This window comes from Falco cherrug, chromosome 1 (genome assembly GCF_023634085.1).
Source record: "Falco cherrug isolate bFalChe1 chromosome 1, bFalChe1.pri, whole genome shotgun sequence".
Lineage (NCBI taxonomy): Eukaryota > Metazoa > Chordata > Aves > Falconiformes > Falconidae > Falco > Falco cherrug.
In genome coordinates, this window is record NC_073697.1 from 112,608,490 (window position 1) to 112,632,662 (window position 24,173).

A 24,173-nucleotide genomic window follows, 5' to 3' on the forward strand; every position below is an offset into this window, starting at 1 on the left:
ATCCTAAAGCTAACTTCGGTTAACAGCTCTAATCCAGGGTGCCTCACAAAGCACTGTCTCTTAGCAGAGAGGAAATCAGGAAACAGAAAGTGTAGGTGTAGCTATTAAATCTCTTCCAATCATAAAAATGACCCGGTAAACAAAGGGAGTGACAAAACAGAGCAATTCATTTTAATGAATCTAACAGATAGATGTTAACATTTACTTACTTTGTTTTTTAGAAGAAATTTATTCCTACAGATGAGAATCTCTCGTAGCCACTTGAGGATTTCTGTACTGCTGAGCATCTGATGACTAGTCAGTTTCTTGCAGATATAAAAAAGCATTTGTGAACTGCAGCAAAATGAAATTCAGCATTAGCTTTCTAATCTAATAACATTTTGGAAGATATTACTACATTTTACACAGAAATAGGCAATTAGCATTAATATCCTACACATATACTAGCATCATCTTTTAAAATGTATAATAGATAAAATATAGGTGTGTACTTTAAATGACAAGCTCCCCTTTGACCCTTCCCACCGCCCAGCTGGCCTTTTTAGTTCCCTAGAGGAAGTTAAGCAATTTGGGTACTTGTTAGAAGTCCAGACTCCAGGGCTGTCGATTCAGAAGTCCTCCATTTATCCACAGAACAGATACAGCACAGACAGTGGCAGTACAAGTTTACCTACACTGCTCTGATAACGTGTCTCAACTCTGTTCTGGAAGGAACACATCTAGGGATGTTCCTTCTTCATATCCATTCAGGCCTCACACTCTCTGTTAAAACTGCCAAAGGGTCCAAATTAGTGTCAATTTTAATGGGTTTGTCCCCCAGCCCGAACAGACCACAAACTCATCTCTACTATTAGAAATTACAGCAATGAGTTTCCACTACAGCCCACCTAGGCAGGGCTCAGCCCCAAACCTATCCCATAACAAGCCCCTTAAGCCATATTTAGCAGCCATGCAGGCCAATTTGTTGATGCTGGTAAGAGTGTTCCTCCTAGACTGTTGTTCCCTTTCTTCTCAAAGAAAACATCAGTACCAATTCAGATTGGATCACCAATTTTATTTTTTTTCCCCATTATTTAGCTCACTCAATTCTTAGAATTCTCAGTTTACAGATTGCTGTTTTTTGGTTTAGCATTTTGTGTAATTTTGACTCTTTTGGGACTTGATTTCCCTTAATACTCTCCAAGAAATCAACTGCAACAGCTGCTGTGAAGTCATAAAAAAGCAAGACAACTTTAATGAATTAAAATTGATTTAAATACAAAAGACAGACAAATGGAGATCACAGGTCAGGGCAAACTACTACCTTCTTTAGGTGAGGGCTTCAGAACCATGATTAGCAAATCCACACTTCTAGAACTGCCTAGCATTACCCTCCCTCAGCCCCGGAAGGATAAAATAGAATTTAAACAAGCAGTAAACACTTGAATGAGGGGGGGGGAAGTCTCTATAACTTTTCAAACTAATCATTTCTACACCTTAACATCAGGCTGAAGAGACTCATTAAAAAAGCCAGCAAAAAGTTTATTATCTTTATTAAATTCGTATACTATAAGATACAACCTTTTCATGAATACACATAATAATTTTGACTGCAGATTCATGCTGGAATTGCATAGCTTTCCCAGAACATTCACAGCTATTTCAAAAGAGAAGACAAATCAAAACAGCTATTTCTCTAATTTACAAAAGTTAACTTACATACCTAATTTCCCAGAATGTTTCTATAGGTGCGTCAGGATTCCACAAGTCAATGCTGTCTAACTGGTGAAGAACTAGCAAGGCCTAAATTCAAAACAAAGTAGAGTTGCACTTTGGCAGAAATTTACAAAGTATATCAGCACAGGCACAGAAACAGACACAATCACCTATGAATTACACTGTTTTAAAACAAGAAGAGATATAAAAAGCATTTTATCTAAAAGTATTGTTAGTCCATGTCAGAAGTATTTCACTTAATCTTTGTTACATATTTATAAGCCAAACCTATAGGTTTTACCTTGTATTTCCATACAAAGCCATAGGAGACACACAGACACAATGTTTCTAAATTAAAGAGTTTGGCTTAAATATTTACTTAATGTCCAGCTGCAAAAAAAAATTATGCAACCAATTCTACAGATATAAACTTCTAGTGGCAACAATTTCTTTGCCAAGTCAGGACAGGCAAGTACTTTGCTCTTCGCAACCATTCCCTGGCACAAGCAAAAACTTAGCTAAGAGGAGGTTCTGACCACATCCAAGAGCATACTGGTGAACTATGACCAAAGCTTTAAACTCTGCTTTTGATTTAGTCAGATTAACTACAAACATTTCAAAAATCAACTCCTCAAATTAGCTGATAAAAAGGAAACTGGTCAAAGGCTACAAAGAAACACAAAACTATTGATTAGAAGTTGTTTATTCTTAATTATATCAACCAACTACAGCAAACAAAAATCTCTCCTCTGATGTCACCTATTACTTGGGGGTGTCTGATACACAGGCAGACAAATCTCCACTTGGTGAAAATACACACATTAAAGACAGAAATGTGAAAGCCTTAGCTACTTTTCTGACAAATTAAAAACTTTGGTGCAAAGGAATTGTTGGAATACTGTTAAAAATGACATCTGAAAAACAAACAACCCATAGTGTGGTCCAACAATATTTAAGTAGTTATTTCAAATTGCTTCCTAGCTTAAACAAATACTCCAGAGCTTATTTGCTAACCTACTAGTCAAAAACAGACACAAGAGGCCAATTCTCAGCTAGTTAAGCCAATAATTAGGTAGACTGGGGATCAAGACCAGTAAAGAATCAAGACTGAACAGTACACCAAAATTAAATAACATAATGGCCAAAACTTTCCAATCACTGAGTTCCCATAAATGACCATAAGGCTGTTACTACCCAACATAAACTTCCACAGAGACTTTCACACTGAAAAGGATTATTCTTATACAAGAAATATTCTTGAATTCGACCATTTAACAATCAAGAAATACATATTTCATATTGATAATTAGTAGTATATTAACACTATTTGCAGCAATTCTTGTTGAGGCAAGGTTTAACCAAAAAGCCTTATTTCACCTACTAAAAATCAAATATTTATTTAAAGCTTTAATCGTATATAAATTTTTTCAGTCTACCTATGAAAACCCAAAACATGAAAGCTGTCAATGAAGCACATATGCTACAATGCACTTTTCAGAAGGGGAATCTAAAGAAGGCAGGATAGTAACAGGCACCATGGACTGAAAAAACAAAACTCTTCCTGTTGCACTATGCACAAAGAGAAGCTGAAGCCTGCTTTCGCTGGATATGAAGTGCCTGGGAGACCCACCGCAGCAAAAAATGTTACAACTGAACTGGTGAAGTCACAAAATCAGCACCTTTGCATGGAAAGGCCAAAAATCAGAAGTAACTTGGTGATTTGTTAGCTGCTTCAAGTGAAAGCTGGCAGGAAGAAGGTTTCAGTAGCCTTAAATATCCTATCCATCCCTCCCAAACACACAACCTCCTCTGATTCACAACAGAACAGAAGACCAGCCACTGCCTTAGGCATTTTTCTCACAGTCATTTAGAAAACACACAAGAGAAAGGGCAAGCTTAATGGTGCTCTCAGCAGAGATGGAACAGAGGAACTGTCAAGCTGCATTTGATCACCACCAGGGATGAACAAACCATATAAAGGGACACAGGGCTGTCACAAGAGGCAGAATGAGTTGCTTTTTAAAATTTTCTTAGAGGCCTCTCCTGTAAAACCTGCAGTGCAGGAGGCATTTAGAAAAAGATCAATAGAGATCAAACTCTAAAACACAGAACTTCACGGCTAATACTTCAGAGCTTCTACAACACCCTTGATTTGTCTGTGTACTAATCATTTGGTATAGAGAACATTTACCCCTTACCTCCATGGCTTCTTGTGCTATATCTGGCATGCTGGACTGCGGAACAAGTTGTACAAGACCTGTAATTAATTCAGCCGTGCTACCTTGTGTCTCAGGACCTTGCTTTCTTGGGTTCTACACAGCAAAAAGAAAAACAAGTTTAAATTGCAAAACTTTTTAATGACTGACCATGTTACTGACCTCTACAGCAGATTCCCATAATTAAACTAAGTAGATTTCTGGATCTTTGAGTACATGCTTTTTTTTTTTTTTTTTTCCCCCACAACTATGATACCCTGTGCATATCACATCTTTGACAGAATTGAAATATTTTTAAATTAAACATTAAATAGACCTGAAAAAATGGAAGATCTAAGACCACATCTGTCTTTCTACTCACTGAAATGATGACTGATTTCTCCCCCAACACTTAATTTAGTTTTCTTCTTCTATTCCCCTCTCCTCCCTTCAGTGTTAGAGAGCTTTATGCTCCAATGCATTGTGTTGCCCTGGTTCTGTAAAATTTCTTAGTTTCTTTTTGGTTTTGTCTTTTCCTTTGAAAGCACAGAAGCATTATGACCAGAGAAAAGACTGAGTAGGGTAGTATCCTAGATGCCAGGTTTATGGGTTTGATTTTTATTCATTTAGTAGCTTCAGAACTAAATTTTACTATTAATGAATACTTTGATATACTTACACACAGCAAAAGCTTTGGATCAGCATGGATCAGTTTTACCAAAGATAACAGCAAGAACTTGTAGCTTCTGGTTTCCATATCAGTAGGTTTTTCTTTAAATTTAAGGCTTGTCATTTTCTCCTTAAATGTAAGACTCTGATGGAAGGAAAAATCACAGACATTGTCAGTAAGGTAGTCTACATAGCAGTTGTAATTAAACATCTAAGTGTATTGTTTTTATAATCTGTAATTCATGAAAAAGTTTAAAAGTATATAAAATTTACTCAAGTATAGTCACATAGCCTTCTACTTAAAAATCCCCTTTTATATACGCATATGCTATCACTTATTGTATCTTTAAAGTTTGCTTAAGAGTTGTTTTAGTGAGCTGCACGTGTACGTAAGAAGTTTTTGCATAAGAAACTGTGGCAAAAGAAAAATGGATAGAACTACCAAAAAGAATTTACAGGAATTTTTCTCCGGTCAGAGAAAGAAATAAATGTATCCAAGTAAGCTTGAATACATGAGAGGGTAGGGAACTTTTTTCCAAAGGGAAAAATAGTCTCTTTATTTTCTGCCATAATCACAGTCCAGATGATAGCATTTTCATCTTTAAGACCTCTGAAAAACAAACCTTTCAGTTTTCACAAGGAACACAGTCCATCGTTTAAATAAAAAAAAAAAACACTAGTTCCATCTGAAAAAAAAAAAATAAAAAATCAGTAAGCTACTTCTGTACCAGCCAACTTCCTTATATGAAATGGAGGACATTTTAAGGTATGCATTGACGGTTCACATAATGTGTTCTGGTTTGACTCCAATGTGAATTATATCATATTCTACCCCTGCTGTTCACACAACAGAATCCAGGTAGCAATATGACCAACACATTCAACAAACGCTTATATACAGTACTGGCTGCGAAACAAGTGTATATGGATACCACTAGTTGTAAGGATTTAAAAAATAGAGTTTATGCTTCAATGCTACAGCCCTTCAAAGTGAACACCTTGTTGTATGGCAATCAACAGCAGTTTCTTCATCTCAACAAAAGCAATCTGGATGCATGGTAAAGTCTACGAAAAATAATATAAATATATATACCTGCGTGTGTGTATATATATACACACATACGCATATATGGTGAACTCAAGTTAATTGGCCCCCACTATGTCCAAAGACAAAATATTTTCATCTTTCTCCAATAAGTTTACAGAATTTATATTTTCATTAATTTTAACCTTTTATCAGCAGGGATTAAATTAGTATTTTTGCTTACAGCTACCAAAATAGTTAAGAGACAGTAAGTTTGGACGAAAAACTGCCACTGTGATATTCAACACAAGACAGAATACAACGCTCTTTAGAAAGTCAGCTTTTTAAACTATTTTGTCTAGTTTATTATTTGCTGACATCTCAAAGAATAAAACAAATTTGTTTTTCATTTTCACTAAACTTTGAAGTTTTGAAAAAGAAAAAACCAGTTTGAAATCATCCTCAAGGTAACTGAAGAGATATGGTGTTGTATAATTAAGTTCTACAAGAAATTAGAACCTCATGCTATCTTGTTAAATAGTTATTGTGAAAATAAACAGAATAAAGTCTACCACATAAAAAGCATCCTATCAAGAAATTGATACCACACTGGTAGAGGTAACTAATTCTGTGCTAAACCTTTAGTTTGTTACAGTTAAGGCAACTGGGAGAAGAGGCACATGGCCAAAGAAGCTGATTTGTTTCTGTGAAGAGATTTATTTACTTCACACAATCGAAACTAAAGACTATCAAGAAACAAAGATGGGGACATGACTGCTCTCTGCAAGGGATATCAAGGGGATAAACACCAGTCTGAAGCTAACAGACAACACTGGCACAAGAACAAATGGGGATAAGTTAGACATAAATAAGTTTAGGCTGGAAATTAGAAAACATCAGAGTGGGAAGATTCTGGAAGAGCACCGTGATGGGAAAAGTAGGGGGCAGAAAGAAATTAATAAAACCGAAAAAAAGCCTTTCCTTCTAGGAAGGAGCTCAACTGGTTGTGAAAGGGTTTGCCTTGCAATTGCCAAAAGCAGAAGAGGTCTCCTCCAGCCCTACATTCTCATGTAAAACATGCTACCTTCTGTATCCCAGGTGAAGGGAGGTGACTGCAGTGGTAACTATGCACAGAAAAGTCAGAGCAAGGAAAGGCTTTTCTGCGGTAGTTACAATGGGTCATACTTACAGCAACAGAGGCCCACTGCCATGCAAAACAGTGACTGGTTGGCATCTGACCATGTCAGCGACAGCAGCCAGTAAGAACAGAAAATAAGAAGCAGAAGACAAAGCACCACCAATCAATGTCAGAGTTGCCATTACAATACCCCTGCTATTTTCTCAACAGATGAATATATACATGTAAAAAGCAAGTTCAACATGTCGTAGCTTTCAACTAAAGGTATTTTGATTATTTGCTTTCATTTGAGAAGCCAAATAGGAATATTTTCATGTATCATTTTAGGCCTTCTATAAACAACCAACCATGTTCACTTGACACGTCAGAAGTCCTAAATGGAAAGTTCAGAAGCAAGGCAACACAGCTACATGTGAACTTACTACAAAAATTTGGACGAACTATAAATTTGAATGTACTTAAGACTTTTTCCAAGACAACCAAGAATACTGACTTTATTTCATCATGCTTATAAAATCTTTTACTTTGTTGCTGTCACCAAGACCAAACAGTCAACTTGCTCAACAAAAAGCAAGCAAGACAAATGAAGAGAAGTGATATTCATGCCAATCATGGTAAAAGCATTGCCGTTTTCAGAAATTATCTTCACATACAGAATGCTTTGGGGTTTCAGATTAAACAAGAATGGACATATTACCTAGCTATTCACACAGCAAGAAAGCTTACAAGGAACAGTTAGCCACAGAGGACAGTTACAGAAGAAATACTTCTATGTTACCAGTTCAAAAGCAGCATGAAAACTGAGAAACATACATCGCTAACTGAGTAGAAACAGTTAGTCAATATACCGAAACCTGCAAGGTTTACAGAGCATGTATGGCGGCTCTCTGTTGCTTTTTGAATTGCAATGTTCTTCCCCCCTCTAGTTTCCAGTCTAAAGTTAATGACTAAAAAAGCTGGAATGGGATGGAGACACAGGAAAAACAACAGGTTTGTGTTTTAACAGCTTCTTTAGAAGTCTTACCGGAGTCATGCGAATTGCTGGATGTGCCCCACAGCCTTGAATAGCTTTGTGAAGCGTCTCACTGAACATGCTGCGGAGCTCCATGGAGTGGCAGTACACAGCATCAATCTTGGGCCACCAGTCCAACGCAGACTAAAACAAAAACACAGAAATGCTCAAATGTTAAACTGGTAATATCAGTTAAGACTATGATTGATGTTAGTCCTCTAAGAGTTACAAAAGCCACGGGATAACTAACCTTTACAGATTAGTATTTTACACAGTATTACACAGTATTTTGCATTCTTGTAATAAAACTCATAATATTTAAGAGAATTGTAATAAAAGCAATACTTTCAACTTAGCTGCTTACTGTATTACTCTTCTTTCTGCAACAGCACTAACTCTGAAACTATAAATGCAGGAAACCACAGTAGAATGCCAGTAAGTAATAATACAAAACAAAATGAAAAATTGGTATTTTAAGTGCTTGATAATATCTGAAAAGCTGTATTACTCCACCACATCTACAGCAGCATTTTCGCCCCCCCATATGTTAAAGTGCCAAATACTTTTTTTGGTTAGTTTTGTGGGTTTTTTTTTAAATATAGAGTTTTCATTGTGGTGTTGGGATAAGTGAAACAGAAAATGTTGTGTAAATTAAGTAAGGCTGGTTGCTCAAAGTCATATTTTAGTGACTTAAACAGTAACAAATTGAAGATGAACCACTGCACAAACTTCCCAAATATTTTTGGCACTCAGCGCTTACTACAATTTTACACTATTTGAATTCATACTGGATCAAATCCCTGAGCAAAACCATGAGGCCATCTTCCCCGAAGTTCCTATGTCAATATACTAGAAGCAGCAGAAGGTAGTGTAACTATGCGTGACCTAGAAGTGTTTTTCATGTATTAATAAAGCAGCACCTATTATAAAACCAGACAACCTAAGATTCATTTGTCATCTAATATAAGAGGCTATTAAAACATACATGTACTGAAGTTTTATACTGGAATACAAGCTCTCAAACTGGGAATCCAACTGCACAGCATGAATAAAATTTGTATGTCCCTCCTTACTAGCAAGCAACTCTTGCTGCATGGATACAGGCAACCAAACATGGTCTGCTATTCAAATTGTATTTAGTAAAACTGATCTGAATAGAAGCCACCACAGATTGCTGGGCTGATTAAATACTTTCAGAACTTACATTTGTGATTATTCGGTGGAGTGAATTTACCAGCACATAATGAAATGTTGATGGGGAATTCTGCGCCAAGCAGATCTAAAAAAAAAATACATAAAAGCCACTTAGGAACATCTTTGTCTTTGCCACCTTTGTTATCACACTGAATAATATACTGGAGCCTTTCTAAGAAATTGACAAAGCTGTCAAATCTAAACAAGAGAAAAACCTAATCAGCTAAGGAAAGGTTTCTGAAAACATGCAGGGACTTATTATTAAGGGATATGTATACAGTTGAACTTATTTATGAGCTCCCAGCTGCTGTCAGCGTAACTTCTATAACTGACAGGTCACACTTACCAGTAAGTAGTGTTCTCACCTTAAAGTGTTGGTTATTATGAGGGTTTATGCGGAAGCAGGAAACTAAGCAGTCAATCATAAGGTCTACATCTGCATTTTGATTGCCTCTTGAAAAAGGTTTGCTTGGATTAAACAGCAAATTCTATATATTTAAAAAAAAATAAATATATAAGTCAGACACCAAGATTATTCTTGTCTACTTTTAATACAAAACTTTCCACTGAAAAGTACTGCAGTATTCAATTAAGGAGAAATTAAAAGTTTATTTCAGTATTTTCAAACTTGGATTTCTTCAATGCAAATAGGAAGCAAATTCTTACCTTAAGATCTACTACCATGGACTGCACTAGTAGGAAAATGACAGAATTATCTTCCCAGTTGATGTAGGTAGATGCTTTGCACAGTTTAACACAAGCAATAGCAGCACTTTCAGTCAGCTGTCTGCTCCCACTGTGGCCTGCAAGTGCTTTCCTGAGATTGTCCAGAAACAGTTTCTGCAGAATTCAAACCAGGAATAGTTATAACCAGAGCTTTGGTAACCTGTGGTCAGGGGTTTTAGACCCTTAAATACTAAGAACAAACAACACTGCATTTTCTGATCAAAAATCACGGGTATTGGGATTGCAAAAAAACAACTTGATGCATTTTGGAGAAACATTATGTTTATTAAAGATATTCATTTTGAATGATCTAGGGTAATCAGACCAGCAAAGATAGATGGTTGTTTATTCTCAACCAGAATGTTTGCAGCCACATCATCAAGTTCAACACCTGCTACAGGTACTGCAATTATGGAACACACAATACACACACTGCAGAAACCTAGAACAGCACAATCAGGCCAGCTATGCTAAGCTTGCTACTGGTGGAGGCAGGGGAAATAATTAACACTGGGAATCAAATCTCCAAGGAGATTTAAAAGTTTAGAAATACCATTGTTTGGGACATGCTATCTGTATGAATTATTGACAGCGAAAGAATGTATGTTAGGTGAGAATTTTAGAAGGGTGCATAAATTTACAGATGGAACTGTAATGTGCTTTTTAGGCAGGAAAGACAAAATAAAATACACCTGAAATACAGAATAAGCAAAACTAATAAGCATCCTCTAGAAATCAGAACCAGAATTCACATACTTTTCTTCTCTTACCTTGTTCATTTTAGTCTCCTCTACCACATCCTTTGCTATATCTTGGATTATCTCTGGACACAGGACCAGGAGTATGATTTGCAGTGGCCAAACTGCTGCTTTACGTTTTGTGCTTTCAGCAAAGCCATCCACTAAGTCAAACAACTTCTCTGCACAATCTGCATAAAATATAAACTGAAGTTCAGTATCAATTTTAATTATGAAAAGGTAAAGAACAGGTATAAAAGAGCAGAGGAATGGCTTCACCTACACAGAAGACAAGTTCTGTTTTGCAAATTACTGGCCCAGTACTGGGGATAAAATGATCTCAACCCAGTTAAAGATATGGTTTACCTGAAAATACACCTTTTCCTCTCTTTTTGACTAAAGACAAATATGTTCTCCAAGTTTTTTGCTTGTATCAAGTATATATTAAAGTATATATTAAAGTATAAATGAAGTATATATTAAAGAGTTTCCATCTTTTGGGTTTTATTTCTTTGTGTTGTGAACCACAAAATGAATCTCTTTAAAAGGAGTCAGTAGAGAAAAGCAAGTGATACACCCTTGCTTCCTTGATAAAGGTTGACAGAAATTTGTTTCTTATTTGCAGGCTGCAAAGATGCAAAGAGGGCACAAAATGCAAGTGACCGTGGGGTTGTCTGAGAAACCAACTTTTGAATACTATGTCATTTATTATGCCTTACCAGCCATATCAGTCTGCGGTGTTTGATACAGCTTTGTGAATTCATCAGGGTAGTTTTCCACCCAGTTCCAAAATGCCTGCAGATAATGCAAAACATCTTAACATTTCAGAGCTTACCATACTTTTTCCTGAACTATGTACTTAAATAAAGAGAGATTTTACCCTTCTATCACTCGATTTCTTGCAAAACATATGCGTCAAAGGGATGCACCAACTTGTATTTTATAGTAAATTGCTGAATTGCAACTATTCCTAAATTAGAGAAAGTCTTCAAATAAGCAATTAAACAGAAAATAAATATTAAAATACTTACCTTTTCAAGACTGTTGATAACAGCCAACTGAGCTACTTTCTTAAGGGCTTTAAACTTGAATACAGTCTCTGTAAAAGTAAAACATTTCTGCATTTAGAAAAGAAACAGTTCTGAAAAGTAACACAGATTATAAAAGACACTTGAAGTGCAAAGCAAATTAAAAATCAATGTCTTTATGCTACTTAAGTATTTCTAAATATTTTGGTAGATATATGACTTTGGAGTAAAACACAGAATTAGAGATATACATATCAATACTGTTGCGCCATCTCTAACTAGCTATATTCAGATAAAAACATTTCAAAACACAGGCTCAAACCATACCTTGCAAAAGTCGTTTTAGTTTTGAACAATCCACACTGATGTACTGTAAAAGTTCAATATCATGAACATCAGCATTATCTTCTGAACAAACAGTCAGTTCCTGTAATCTAAAAATACGCAAAGTAAAGTAACTTCTCCAGATTATGTCAGATAGGTATGAACACATACCTATGGTTCTATACATTTGAATAGCTGGGGAATATTATATGATCTCACATAATACAAATCTCCTCAAACAAACTCTTCCAGGTTTAGAGATGAAAGAAGGATCTTGCATGATTAGGAGTTTATACTACAGTCTTATTCCATCCTCACGCTGAACATGGATCTAGAAATAGCAGTGATGACTCTCACAAGATACCAATACCATCTGGTGATAGTCTGTTTATGCCCAACTTCTGCCTAAATTCTTCTGTTACCTACCATACTGTAGCAGTAATCTTGTCATCTCTTCAACTAAATGTTAAATTCATGGAATCATGACACCTTGAGACTACTGCTTCTTACAAATCTCACCCCAGCAAATTTCCAAAGAGGAAAGCAGTGACTGATAGTACTCAATACCACTGAAGGGAGCTACAACCACACTTTGTAAGCTAAAGAAGGTCCATGTTTTTCTGGCCTAAGCTAACAGGATGAAGTTTAATCACACCAGTTAAAACACAATGGTGTCTTTTTACATTTAAGATGTAATGTTAGATGTTAGATGATTTACCAAACATCTCATCAGATACTAAGCCACTAATAACTAAATCATATGTTCTCACAAACTAAAGATTGCCATGTCTCATTCCAAAGCTACAGATGCTTTTTAGATGTGGAATGCAATTTCTAGGACTACACACAAAAGCAGTTCTTCATTTCTTCAACACCAGGGATACTTAACAGCGCTCGATGGGAATGGGAAGGTCCCCACTGCTGTGCTTTTTGTGCCAAAAATCCCCCAGCTGCTGTACAAGGCCTAGAAATATGCCTAAACAGGAAGCACAGGTCAGAAGACCAGCAATGCTAACTGTCGGCAAGCTGACCCCTGTGGAGATCAGCAACAATTGGTCAAATATTTAACTATTTATGTACAAGCCATTTTGAAGTGAAAAACAGGTTAAGGAAAAAGCAGTATGTTCCAGCTCAAATGGATGGTAAGAAGGGCTTTGGAGCTTGAGAAGTAAACCATGCTACAGACATGCAAATAAGTATAGATGCATGGACTAGATTCAAAGACTGTCAAAAAACTTCAACTAAAAAATACTTCCTATAAAAGGAGCAAAAAAATTGTTTCCATTTCCATAAGCAACAAAACATAATCAACCTATTGAGTAAAACCACATCCTCCATGCTAGCTGCCAAGTCTATGTTCTTGAAACAGAAGTTATTAAACGGTCTGTAAAAGCTTTTAAAATACTCAAAATTTTGAATTATTAAACAATTTCAGACTGATTTCTAAAATGCAAATAGTTTCCAAACTGTTGGAATGGAACAGTTTTTACATTATAAGCAATACATAAATCTTTGTTTCAAATAAATTGGCATGCTCATTGCTATGCAACCACATAAGGCTGACCAAGCTACACTTGTAATAAATCAAGGATGGTGTTAGCTGGAAAAACGTGTGATAAGAAAGAGCTAAGGTACTTCACGAACTTTCAAAAAACATCAAAGTATTGCAGTAATAAAAAGCTTAATATACAACTCTAGTGGATTGGCAAATGCTGAAAAATCAGAAGGATCTGGAACAAGGCAAAAGGAGTAAAGAATAGATGGAAGCTTTGGGCCTGTCTCTCTTCTCACTTCAAACAGCAGAAAAGACAGTTATTTTTACAGTAAATGTGCTGTGAAACTCAAGTCAGTCAGAAGACAAACCCGTCTTTTCCAACAACTAACAAACAGTCCAGCTGTTTTGTCCCCTTCAGGCATAAGACAGATTTAACACAAAAGCCTTCAAGCAGGAAAAATTAGGAAAGAAAACAGCCTTGGAGCTCCAACAGAGCTGCTGACAATCAGAAATGTTGCATTCTGAATTCATAACTATATGGACACAACCCATTAACTTAGCATCCTTTTTTTTTTTTTCCCCAAAACACCTTGCACCCAGAACAACTCATTCAGCCAAGTTATCATTATTTTCACTCTACAACTGCATTTGCCTTGTACTTATGAAAGCAGACTAAAAAGACAATAAATGCAGCTCACAGAAAGCAAGCTGGCGGTAACCTGGAATGGATATGAAACAGGTTTTTTGTAACCTGAAACTCAAGTAAAATGTTGAAAGGTAGAGGGAGTTTCACTTCAGAACTACCTTGGTTAAGTATCATTTAAACACTAAACTTTGCTGAAATGCAAAAGACTACAACTCACGATAGGTGTTCTAGACACCAGTATGTAGTAGATTAGCTAATACACCAAGTCAGGCTACTGAAAAACACCTACCTGGTGGAAATGCGGCTGAACACAGCATTAAAGTTATTGCAGCTAAGAGAAAAAAGAACCCCAGAGGCAGAATTACGTAGTTCAGCTGCATGCTGGTTCCCTTCACGGTAAGTGTGGATGAAGTGGCAGATTTCTGGCAGCAACTGTTTTACCAGCATAGTCTCGTCTAGTCGCATGGTATCCTTTGGTTGCTAAAAATAAACATTCAGTATTTCATGAAATTGTTTTGTACATTTAGAGGCAAAAAAATGGAGATTCTGCCACTACTAGGCACAAGACCTGAATCTAAACTTCTAATTCTGCCTGCAGGCTATCACTGACCATAGTGTAAGTAGTCTACACAGAAAAAAGGCTTCCTTCCATTTGAACAATTAACCCGTATCATTCAAACCACCTTCAATTTTCATTTGTCTCCAAAATATGCAGGACACCAAGCTGATCAATGTCAGCAAGTATCAAGCAAAATACCAAACTAGTTTTTGAAGTAAAATACATTTCTGTTTTTACGAATGCACCCTGTTGATTTGTGTAAAGCATCAGCAGTAGAACATTAACTATGTCAGCTTTGAATGGAAGCTCAAAGGGCAAAGACCCACCCTTACTTCTCCTAGTTAGTATTCTAACCGCTGTATTTTGACAGCAAATATTTTATATTAAAAAATTAACCAAAAAAGTAGTGCTTCTCCCTTGCTCTTGCCTGGGGTTGCTCTATGTAAGTCCAAAATGGTTTAACTTTCCTGCAAAAGAAAAATCTAATTTTTGCCAGTTTGCACAGTATGAGACATAAGGAAACTATTTACAAAAGAATTCAAAGTGAAACTTTGCTCTACTAAGAGCAAGTTTTAACAGAAGGGTCAGCATTAAAGCTTTCTAAAATTCTACCAATGAATTTACCATAGGGAATTGAGAAGTTTCAGAGACTCCCACTTAGTTGACCTGAGTCCTGTTGCCATGAGAACTTGATGAAACATTGAGCAAGAACAGCGAGCAAGAAATACATCTGAAGATATCGCAGAACACAACACTCTTTGTATAGAACTTTGGCTCAGTCTTATTAAACATATACTGGCTCAACTTGCTCTCATTTGAATTGACAAAGCAAGAAGTATTCAGCACAATTTTAGGCTGCTCAAATATCATCTATCAGGAAAAACACATTAACATTTCAAGCAATACGCATATAAACAACATTTTAAAATAATTAATTTCTGACATTAAAACAGTTGTTTTGACTCACTGCATCAAAGACACAAAAAGTGCTGAAAAGAAGTGTTTACCTCAGCTTAAAAGCTGAAAATTTTTCTGGAAAATGTATTTACTTGGATCTTTTTTGATTTTAGAAGAATCCACAATTATTCGAGACTGTTTCAGTACTGTAATATAAGATACACTGCTTGACAAATCTAACCATAATAAAGTCATTACCTTATAAAGAAAGAACATTCAAAAGCTGTTGCAGGGAAACAACAAAGAGCTTAGATAATTTCACAACATTCATCCAGGAATATAGCTTTAAAAAAAAAATATTCCTTTCTTGTTGAAGGAATAAACTATTGCGAATTTTGCTCACAGTGAAGTTTGGCTTTGCAATTACACTGTTCAGCGCAGTAAGTTGAACAACCTTTTACATCCCAAAGGTAACAGCAAACTGCCTTGCAGCATAGCTCTGGTTGGAAACATCAGGACTGGACTCCCAGTGGAAGTTTGGACATGGTTAACTAATGTAATCTAGGAAACACCTGCAAAAGTAATCTTTAGAATGGTGATAGCAACGTTTCTGGTGTATATATAAGTACATGGAAAAATTGCTTCAATAAATGAAAGTTTTAAGAAATTTGAAGAAAAATCAACACTGGATGCAGGAAACCTGGTAGCATAAAACTGAAATACTTGTACTTAATTATCTGCTACTTTTAACATGATTTACTATCCCATTACTTCTTCTGTTTAAATTGTGGGATGAAAATGTTTTGATGCATCTATTCAAAAAATACTGAGCAGAACATACCACAGGCATTCAGAGTTTATAAAAATCTAGTGAAGCTTCATGACATCTAATTCTTCATTTGGGTTTGTGTCTGCCCTTACTCTACTTCACACACATCTCTGAGTTTATTTGTGCAGTTTTCTGCAATTCTTTTTAACAAGTTATTAGAAGAAGAATAACTTCATAAATTAGTTGAGTAGTGGGAAGGGCAAATTCAAATTTACTTGAATCTATTTAGCTGAAAAAAGATCACTAATTTTAGGCAAGAAAAAAGCACCACCAAATGCTTAATTTATCAATTATATCAACTACTTGCATTTATAGGAATTTTTAATAATTTTTAAATAGCATTAATCCTACTTTGTTCTAAATTAGATGAGTTTTAAGTTTAGCACCAGTAACAACAGCATACACAAGCATTTGATTCCAACTTAGCAATTGCTTATGCAAGCCTACTCACCCCTGCCAGACATTTTTCCAGTGTATCCAAGATAATCAGCTGAGATAGATATAAATTCTTTTCAGCAGTTTCTCCAAATATTCTCTAGAAGTAGAAAGGACATGGATTCATCTGAGACACAGAAATTTGACTTGTAATGCATTAACGCAGCAAAGTGGTACAATAGGTTATTGCTCCTTTACTGCTCTGGTTTTGAGCTTAGAAAGCAAGCCAGCAAAAATAGATTAAAATAGGAATGAAAACCTTATCACTGAAGAAATATCTTTGTCCAGTCTGCAATGTTAAATCTAATAAGGAACAAACAGTTACCGTAAAGTAAGACTGGAGGTACACTGCAGCCCCTTATCTTCATCAGGCCTGCGATTTATACAGAAATGAAGGTTATATCTTTTCAGAAACTATTTTGGTATCAATTACTGCTGACTTTTCCAATTATGTATTTCATTGCCAACATCTTAATAGAACTGATGTTACAACAAATCTGTATCGACAAGCTTATCAGAGTGCTGCAAAATTTAGCACAGACCACAGGAAGAAACACATGAGACCCTCCAAAAAGATGCCACACTTTAGACACAGGATGAAGGCAGAATTCCATCAGGTGTTTAAGCTAGCACCCAATTTTACTACCAACAATAGTTACTAATTCCAGCAATATTAAGACAGCAAAATAAAGCAGAAAAGATTTAGCCAAAAAAATATTGGTACTATTGCCTACACATGTAGAAGCCACCCAAAGGAAGCTGTATTTTAAACCACAGGAGAGGTTAGCTCAACTAAGTCTAAGTTTCAGCAGAGTGCAAACCCTCAAGACTTTCTTCTAAACTAAGACTATTATGGCAGTCTACCGGTCTGTTTTGTTTCAGCTGTAGAAGTCTTTCAAAAATATTGCGGATTCATACAATAGCTCAGTCCATCAAGCACAAAAAAAGTTGTCTTACTCCTCAGAGCAAAGCAAATGTTGCCTATTTTAATTGACACATAGCTAGGTCTCTCCTTTCAAAACCTACGTATCACATACAGAAATTTCTTTTGACTGTATAGGTCAATAATCTTACACATTAACACATTCCTTCATGCCTATGGAGTTTAATTAAAATAAATTATCTTTCAAAAGGGACTACAGGTAGCTTTAGGCAGCCTGAAATCCCTAGCAGTAGGGCAACCTATTTTCTGCCTTTATCAAACTACAAATTTGTAGTGTTTTAGAAGATGCATATCTCCATGCAAGTGACATCCAAAAGAGCTCACTGAAAACTATCCTACTAAAGCCATATAAAAAAAGTACTGCTAGAGTTTGGCCAGTTCTGTTGCCTGTTTGTGGAGATTCCACATGATCACAGCTTCAAAACTCAATGAACTAAACTTTTCTCATGAGAAATCCAAAACCAGACCTTTCATTAAAAAAATAAATCTCAAACTGCATCCTCCTCCTCATAAGGGATTCCTAAACTTTCCATTTACCCAACTTGATGGTAATAGTTATTCTTCTAGAGTTGACACTATGGACCATCCACACTCATTGCTTTTCTTTTCTAGGTTTCTCTTCTCTTTGGTTCCCCTGAGGTCTATTTTAAATGACAATTTTAGTGATGCTGATGAGTCAAGTATTTTGATGGATTTCAGTAATCATTTTATGGTTCCCTTGGAGGCAGAAAACCAGTATGCAGAAGGAAACCATCTACTGAGACACCTGGCTCTGAAGATTTCTCTTTGGGAATTCATATAAAAATCACCTTGAATCTCATCCCTTCACACCAGTCTACTGCCCGCAAGAATCAACATTAAGTGGTTTATTGAGAGGCTGTGATCCGTTAACAACAAACAGAAGAGATGTGTATCACACCCACACATTTTTCATTCATTTTTCTTACACACTAGTAAGGTATCCCTTTGGAGATAGGAGCCTACAGAGGCAGCATTAGGCAGGAGACTCTTCTCAAAGATTTTTCTTAAAAGGTTCTGACAGAAATTAATTTAGTTATTATATTTTTATATATATATAGACATACACAAATGCTAAAACATCCAAACAGCCTGGAAAATTCAGACAGCCTAAGTTTTTAATCCTTTTCCTTTCTTTTTCCTTTCTTCCTTTTCCAAAAGGATTCCTGGCAGGTCATGCTCTGGCAGGACAGATGGGAGCGGGGAGGCGGGGGGGCGGAGCGGAAACTTCCTAGTGCTGCTGCTCAGCAGCTCCTCTGCCCTGCTGCATACCCCCTCTGAAGACTTTGCTAGCACCTCTTCCCTAGATAACTGAAGCACCTTTCCACGCAATGGCAAGCATCCTCCACCACCACCCAATGAGCAGTGCATACTACTGGTCATGCTCAGAGCCCCAGTGCAGTATTATTAGGTACCTACACATACCCACGCCTTGTACGTGTTCCCAGTCACAGACCATTCCTGCGACCAACAGAAAATTCCCCTTCATCACCACCTTCCTTTAGATTTCTCTGACACAACTATCTCACTGCCTTTTATACATAACATAGCTCAGTGCTGGTGAACTTTAGCACATAAGGATGAAAAGAAAAAAATTAACTGTAAAAGGCAAGACTAAATTTCAAGTGACTCTCTGTGGATAACAAGCAACAACCATTTCAAAAAATCATGCAACAATCCAAAATTAAAAAAGCTTACCATGTTATTAACATTTTTTAAGATATTGGTGAGACCACTGATGACCAGGGAAAACTTGTACTTGGAAATGTTTATGAGACATTCCTTATTGTGCTCCGTACTGACTTTGGTGTGGGTATTCTGCTGGCCAGCCTTTATGGGAAGCTACAAGAAGAGGTAAGTATTACACACTGTTTTATACTGAAATTTACATCTTTACAGATGGGTTAAAAATTTCTGAGACACCAGAAACAACCCTGAAAAACATTCTACAAGAGACAACTACAAACACATTATTATTTCATTTTCTCTACATTCATCTTTCTATTAGCTATCTATAGAACAAAATACTGAAGTTCAACTATTTCTTTTTCTGAAACAAAACTAAACCTCTATTTTGTGATAAATTTTCTACAAACCAAGTGTCAAAGCAATCAAAAGAAGCAGAAAAACGTAAGAGAGAATTCTCAGAAGAAGAGTTTCTTAATTTCAAAAATTGGCTCGTTAAACACCAAAAATCTTCACAAGGCTAATACCTGCAAGAAAAAACCTGCCTCTTGAAACCCGAGAGGAGGTAATATCACAGCAGTTCACAAAACAGGTGAGTCGGAAGGCGATTAACAGTGGTTCGAGTGTCCTCTGCTCCTTCACAGGACAGAGCTGGCTAAGAGGTACAACTGAGTCCCAGGAGGAGCCACCACCACCAGCCTCCGCAGGGCCCACAGACTGGGATGAGCTGGGGTCCCCATACAAACACACCCCACTGCTAGGCAGGCAATGAAGTCTCAGCCTCAAACACACTTCAAGCACTGGCAAGCCGAACACAACTTGTGAGCCCCACATTACCCACCCTTGCCCAACACCCAGTGGTAAAAACTAGACTTGAAATGCATCTTTGCCAGGAAAGATAAGATTCAGAGTGACTGCACAAAACTGAGATGTTTCTCCTGCCATGTGAACACTAGGCACTTTGTTTCATGCTGTACCCAAATTCTTCAAGGGTCACAACCGAGTCACTTCCCAAGCACGCAGTCACTTCCCCTGCATGCTCCTCACAGGGCTGGCCCGTTACGAAAATGTAAGGAACGATTCTTCAGAAAAAAATCATTTTACTGAGGATTTCTGTTTTTAAAAAGCAAACAAGGGAACAAGAAAGGAATCAGTATTATCACTTCTTTTTGTAATCCACATGTGCCACTTGTATTTTAAAGCATGACATAGGAATTCACTAGCCAGAGAAACTTCAATTGCTACTACAAGTTTTAACCAATTTTGACTAGAATTATTAATAAGCGTGTATTCTGAAAGACGCTGACAGTTCAGAGTAAATGCCACAAAGTAGTATTTTTGCATTTGCTGGGCGGGGGGGGGCGGGGCAGGGAGTTTAAGATGGGTTAAAAGAAGGATTCCAAGGAAGTACACTCAGCTTTACAGATGCAAGATGCTTAAAGAGCCACCTTCCAGGCTGGGGGCCTCTGCAGACTTGGCAAGGGTACTTCACATACCGTCAGTAGTCACGAACATCTCTGTCAACCATTTAACATTACTAACTTTGCTGATAAAATTTAAAGGCCCATATTTAAATGCTATTAAATGCCCAATTTAAATATGCTAGATGAATTGTATTAAAGAACCCCAAACTTGGAACATTTTTTTTTCCCCATCAGTTTCAACTGCATCATTAAATGCAGTCTACTTAACATCTTCCATTTGTGGAGAAACGGACCTCTTCAATATAACCATCTCGTTTTCATGCCCAAGTGTAATTTCTTCTCCATATAAACTGCAGTTTGGCTTGGGGTTTAGTACAAAGTCTTTTGGTACTGCAGACTAGGATCAAACTGGCTGGGTTTTTTTCCTAAGAGAATGGTTGACTTAAAAAAAATGACTGAACTTCCGTCCTTGATCACAGAATCATTTAGGTTGGAAATGACCTTTGAGTCCATCAAGCCCAACCGCCAGCACTGCCAAGCCCATCACTAACCCACATCCCTAAGCATTGCACCTACGCATTTTTTACACCTGCCAGGATGCTGTTGGCCACCCTGGCACCCTGCTGGCTCACATTGCCCAGCACCCCCAGGCCCTTTTCCACCAGGCACTTTCCAGCTGCTCTTCCCCAACCCTGTAGTGCTGCATGGGGTTGGTGTGACCCACGGGCAGGACCCAGCACCGAGCCTTGTGGACCCTCACACAGCTGGCCTTGGCCCATTAGATCACACAAAAGACCCCACAGCAACAGAAAGGCCCAGGAGGAATGCCTGCTTGCCATTCAGACAGCGGCTCAGGGATCTCTGGCACCAAGCCTTGAACCCAGGGAACCACGCCAAGGGCCTACCCCTCCGTGGGAAGGGCTGATGCTTTTTGCCTGCACAATCTCCTATAGCAACAAGTTCCATAGGGCTATCAAGGTAATTGCCACTTCATTTTGTAATTCTCTTGCAAGTGTTCAGACTGTAATGCTTTAAAACAGTGTGATGCATTTCAATGTGCTCATTTTAAAACTGGAAAAAGCAGAACAAACAGCATTTATGACTCAAGCTTTGTTTTCATCATTGGATGTTATTTTTACAATACATTTTCAGAAGTCATTAGTGGAAGATACATACATTTAATTAAAAATTTCACCATTACTAGTACTTTTTATTTGAATTTTCAAGTCTCTGTGCTGGCAACAGCAGAAAAGCTGAATACAACTGAGTGATAAAACACTTCAGAAGTGCCTCTCAAAGAAACTGTGTCACAGATCTAGTTCTGTATGCTTCCATGCTATAGAAACATTGTATTATATACTTTTAGAGCTTCCTGCCACAACAGCCATTGCAACAAGGTCACCTAGAAGTAAAACTGCTTTCTATACTACCATTCAAAATAGGAAACTATATAAAAAAGGACGTATTAGCACTGATGCTTTGAGTTTTTTTATTTCTCTGCTATTTCCTTTGTGCACTCTGACATGCTGGAGTACTGTAAGTCCCCTAACAGAATGCAGTGCCAGCGCTGAGTGACCAAAAAGAAACTAACTTCTATACAAACATCCATCGATCTAAACATTACAAGAAAAATAGTAGAAAAAAGTTGACATTTTACTTTCATTGCCTTTGATTTTATTTTAGAAAAAAAGAAAGACTGACACAAATGGTTTCCTGTATAGCTTTTATTTGAATTGAAAACAGAAATCAAAGCACAAAGCTTAAATATAACTGGAGCTTCAAACTACGAACACATGCACCATTTTGAACTCATCCCAGCTTAGCAAAGGGATAGTCCACTACTTGAATTCAGCTGTTTTCACTAGTGAAATAGGAAGCAATAGCCAACAACCTTATAATGACACTGCACACATGCAACCCACTCTGAGGCATGCTGCCATACACCCTCTCTCCCTCTAATCTAGTTTGACTATGCCTCACACAAAGCTATCAAATAAGCTACAGAAGACAAGGAACAATGGCATTTTGGTCTACAATTTGCCTTATTTTATGCAGCAGACAAAGACAAAATAGGTAGATGAAATTGGAACCCTTCCAGTGATCAAATCTTAAATCTTCTAAGATCAATTTTAAAATGACACTGCTGCAAAAGACAACGAAAAGCCATTAAGTAGCTGAGCCTGACAGTTGCAATAATATATTACAAGACCCGGTGTAGCCTGAACTCAGGACACAAGTCATCTTGTGTATCAGGTATTGCTGAAACAACTAGAAAAGCAAATATATAAGATGAAGCATCAAAAGTATCTACGAGCTTACACCAGCCATGCAAGCTCCCTAGCTGTTAGAACACATCTTTCAACCACATAGACAGTTTAATCCAAACTTTGTTTCCAGAAGTGCATTTCTGACTGAAAAGTAGGAAGCCCTGCTTGGCCCATGTGCAGCTTCTCCCAAATCTGCTACTGCTACAATACCAAAACTGAGCCACTCTCACAAGGTTTACTAAATGCAAAGAGGTAACAAAGCACTACCTGTAGGAGAAAGAGCAACACAGAACATAAGAGATTATTTTCTTTACATTTCCAAAAGGCATATAGTAAGAAGTAAACCTTAGAAATAAGAGATCTGCACCACGTACCTACAAGACAAGACTGTTAAAATTAATCCAGTTGAACTAGTAGCTATTAAAATATTGATTTTTAAAAAGTATTTATTACCTCAAAGATGCAAAATCCCTTCAACTTGCCTAAGTAAAATTAAATTATTCCATCTTCATGGAAAACGCAAATTAAATCACTAATCACAAATACTGTTAAAAAACTATATCATTTAAGAAAAAAACATGATTAGGCCAACTCACAGATACACAGGATCATAGCACATGGTCAGCTGCTAGCATCTTAGAAAATAATACTAGAACAGCACTTCAAAAGCTTTTTCTACACACAAGCTTGGCATCTGAAAAATTACTGCCCCTAAGCATTAATACGGCATATGTTGTTAACCATTCTACAACAGTGTCTGGCAGCCACAAGTTGTCTGGTCAATTTGCTGTCTACAGTGATATCCAGGAGGCCTGTAATCCTGCTGAAGAAAGAAAAGGCAAAGGTTTTCCTATGCCTAATCACGCCTACCTATCTGTTTCTGGAGATAAAAATGTTTCAGTTTCTTCAGACTTGTGAGACAATAACTTTGCCAATTTAAAAAAAAAAGGGGGGAGGGGTGCAAGTAATTGGCTATTCAGAGGAAAAAAAGAAAAAATATTTAATGTACTTTCTTAACAAGTTCTTTGCAGTCGAATTTGGCTTTGAAACTTTAAAGTAAGTGCTAGTACAGAATTATAAAGCTGTTTGAATAAGTGGAAAGCATTGCAGTATCTGATAGCACACAAGACTCATCTCTTTGGAAGTGGCCTCAGTTTAGAGACCGATGTACTTTTATCCAGAAAGCCTTCTTTGATCATAGATGTTAGCAAGAAGAATGGGTGCTTTCCATG

The 24,173-nt window shown here is 37.0% G+C and overlaps 1 protein-coding gene across 10 annotated transcripts in view; it reads right to left on the reverse strand.

Annotated features, from left to right (window-relative positions):
* Nucleotides 1-24,173, reverse strand: part of NF1 (neurofibromin 1) — a 103,697-nt gene that overhangs the window by 74,070 nt on the left and 5,454 nt on the right. For 8 of the 10 annotated variants that reach the window (XM_055721000.1, XM_055720990.1, XM_055721016.1 and 5 more), the window contains exons 2-16: nt 19,263-19,406; nt 16,620-16,703; nt 14,173-14,363; nt 11,746-11,852; nt 11,422-11,489; nt 11,110-11,185; nt 10,424-10,581; nt 9,594-9,767; nt 9,293-9,415; nt 8,938-9,012; nt 7,746-7,877; nt 4,570-4,704; nt 3,894-4,007; nt 1,703-1,782; nt 210-333 (exon numbers count right to left, since the gene is read on the reverse strand). In XM_055721000.1, the coding sequence (XP_055576975.1) occupies nt 210-333; nt 1,703-1,782; nt 3,894-4,007; nt 4,570-4,704; nt 7,746-7,877; nt 8,938-9,012; nt 9,293-9,415; nt 9,594-9,767; nt 10,424-10,581; nt 11,110-11,185; nt 11,422-11,489; nt 11,746-11,852; nt 14,173-14,363; nt 16,620-16,703; nt 19,263-19,406 (1,785 nt within the window). Of the gene's footprint in view, nt 1-209; nt 334-674; nt 772-1,702; nt 1,783-3,893; nt 4,008-4,569; nt 4,705-6,772; nt 6,833-7,745; nt 7,878-8,937; nt 9,013-9,292; nt 9,416-9,593; nt 9,768-10,423; nt 10,582-11,109; nt 11,186-11,421; nt 11,490-11,745; nt 11,853-14,172; nt 14,364-16,619; nt 16,704-19,262; nt 19,407-24,173 lie in introns of those variants that run through there. The other 2 variants (XR_008733911.1, XM_027806168.2) reach the window with 2 other exon arrangements.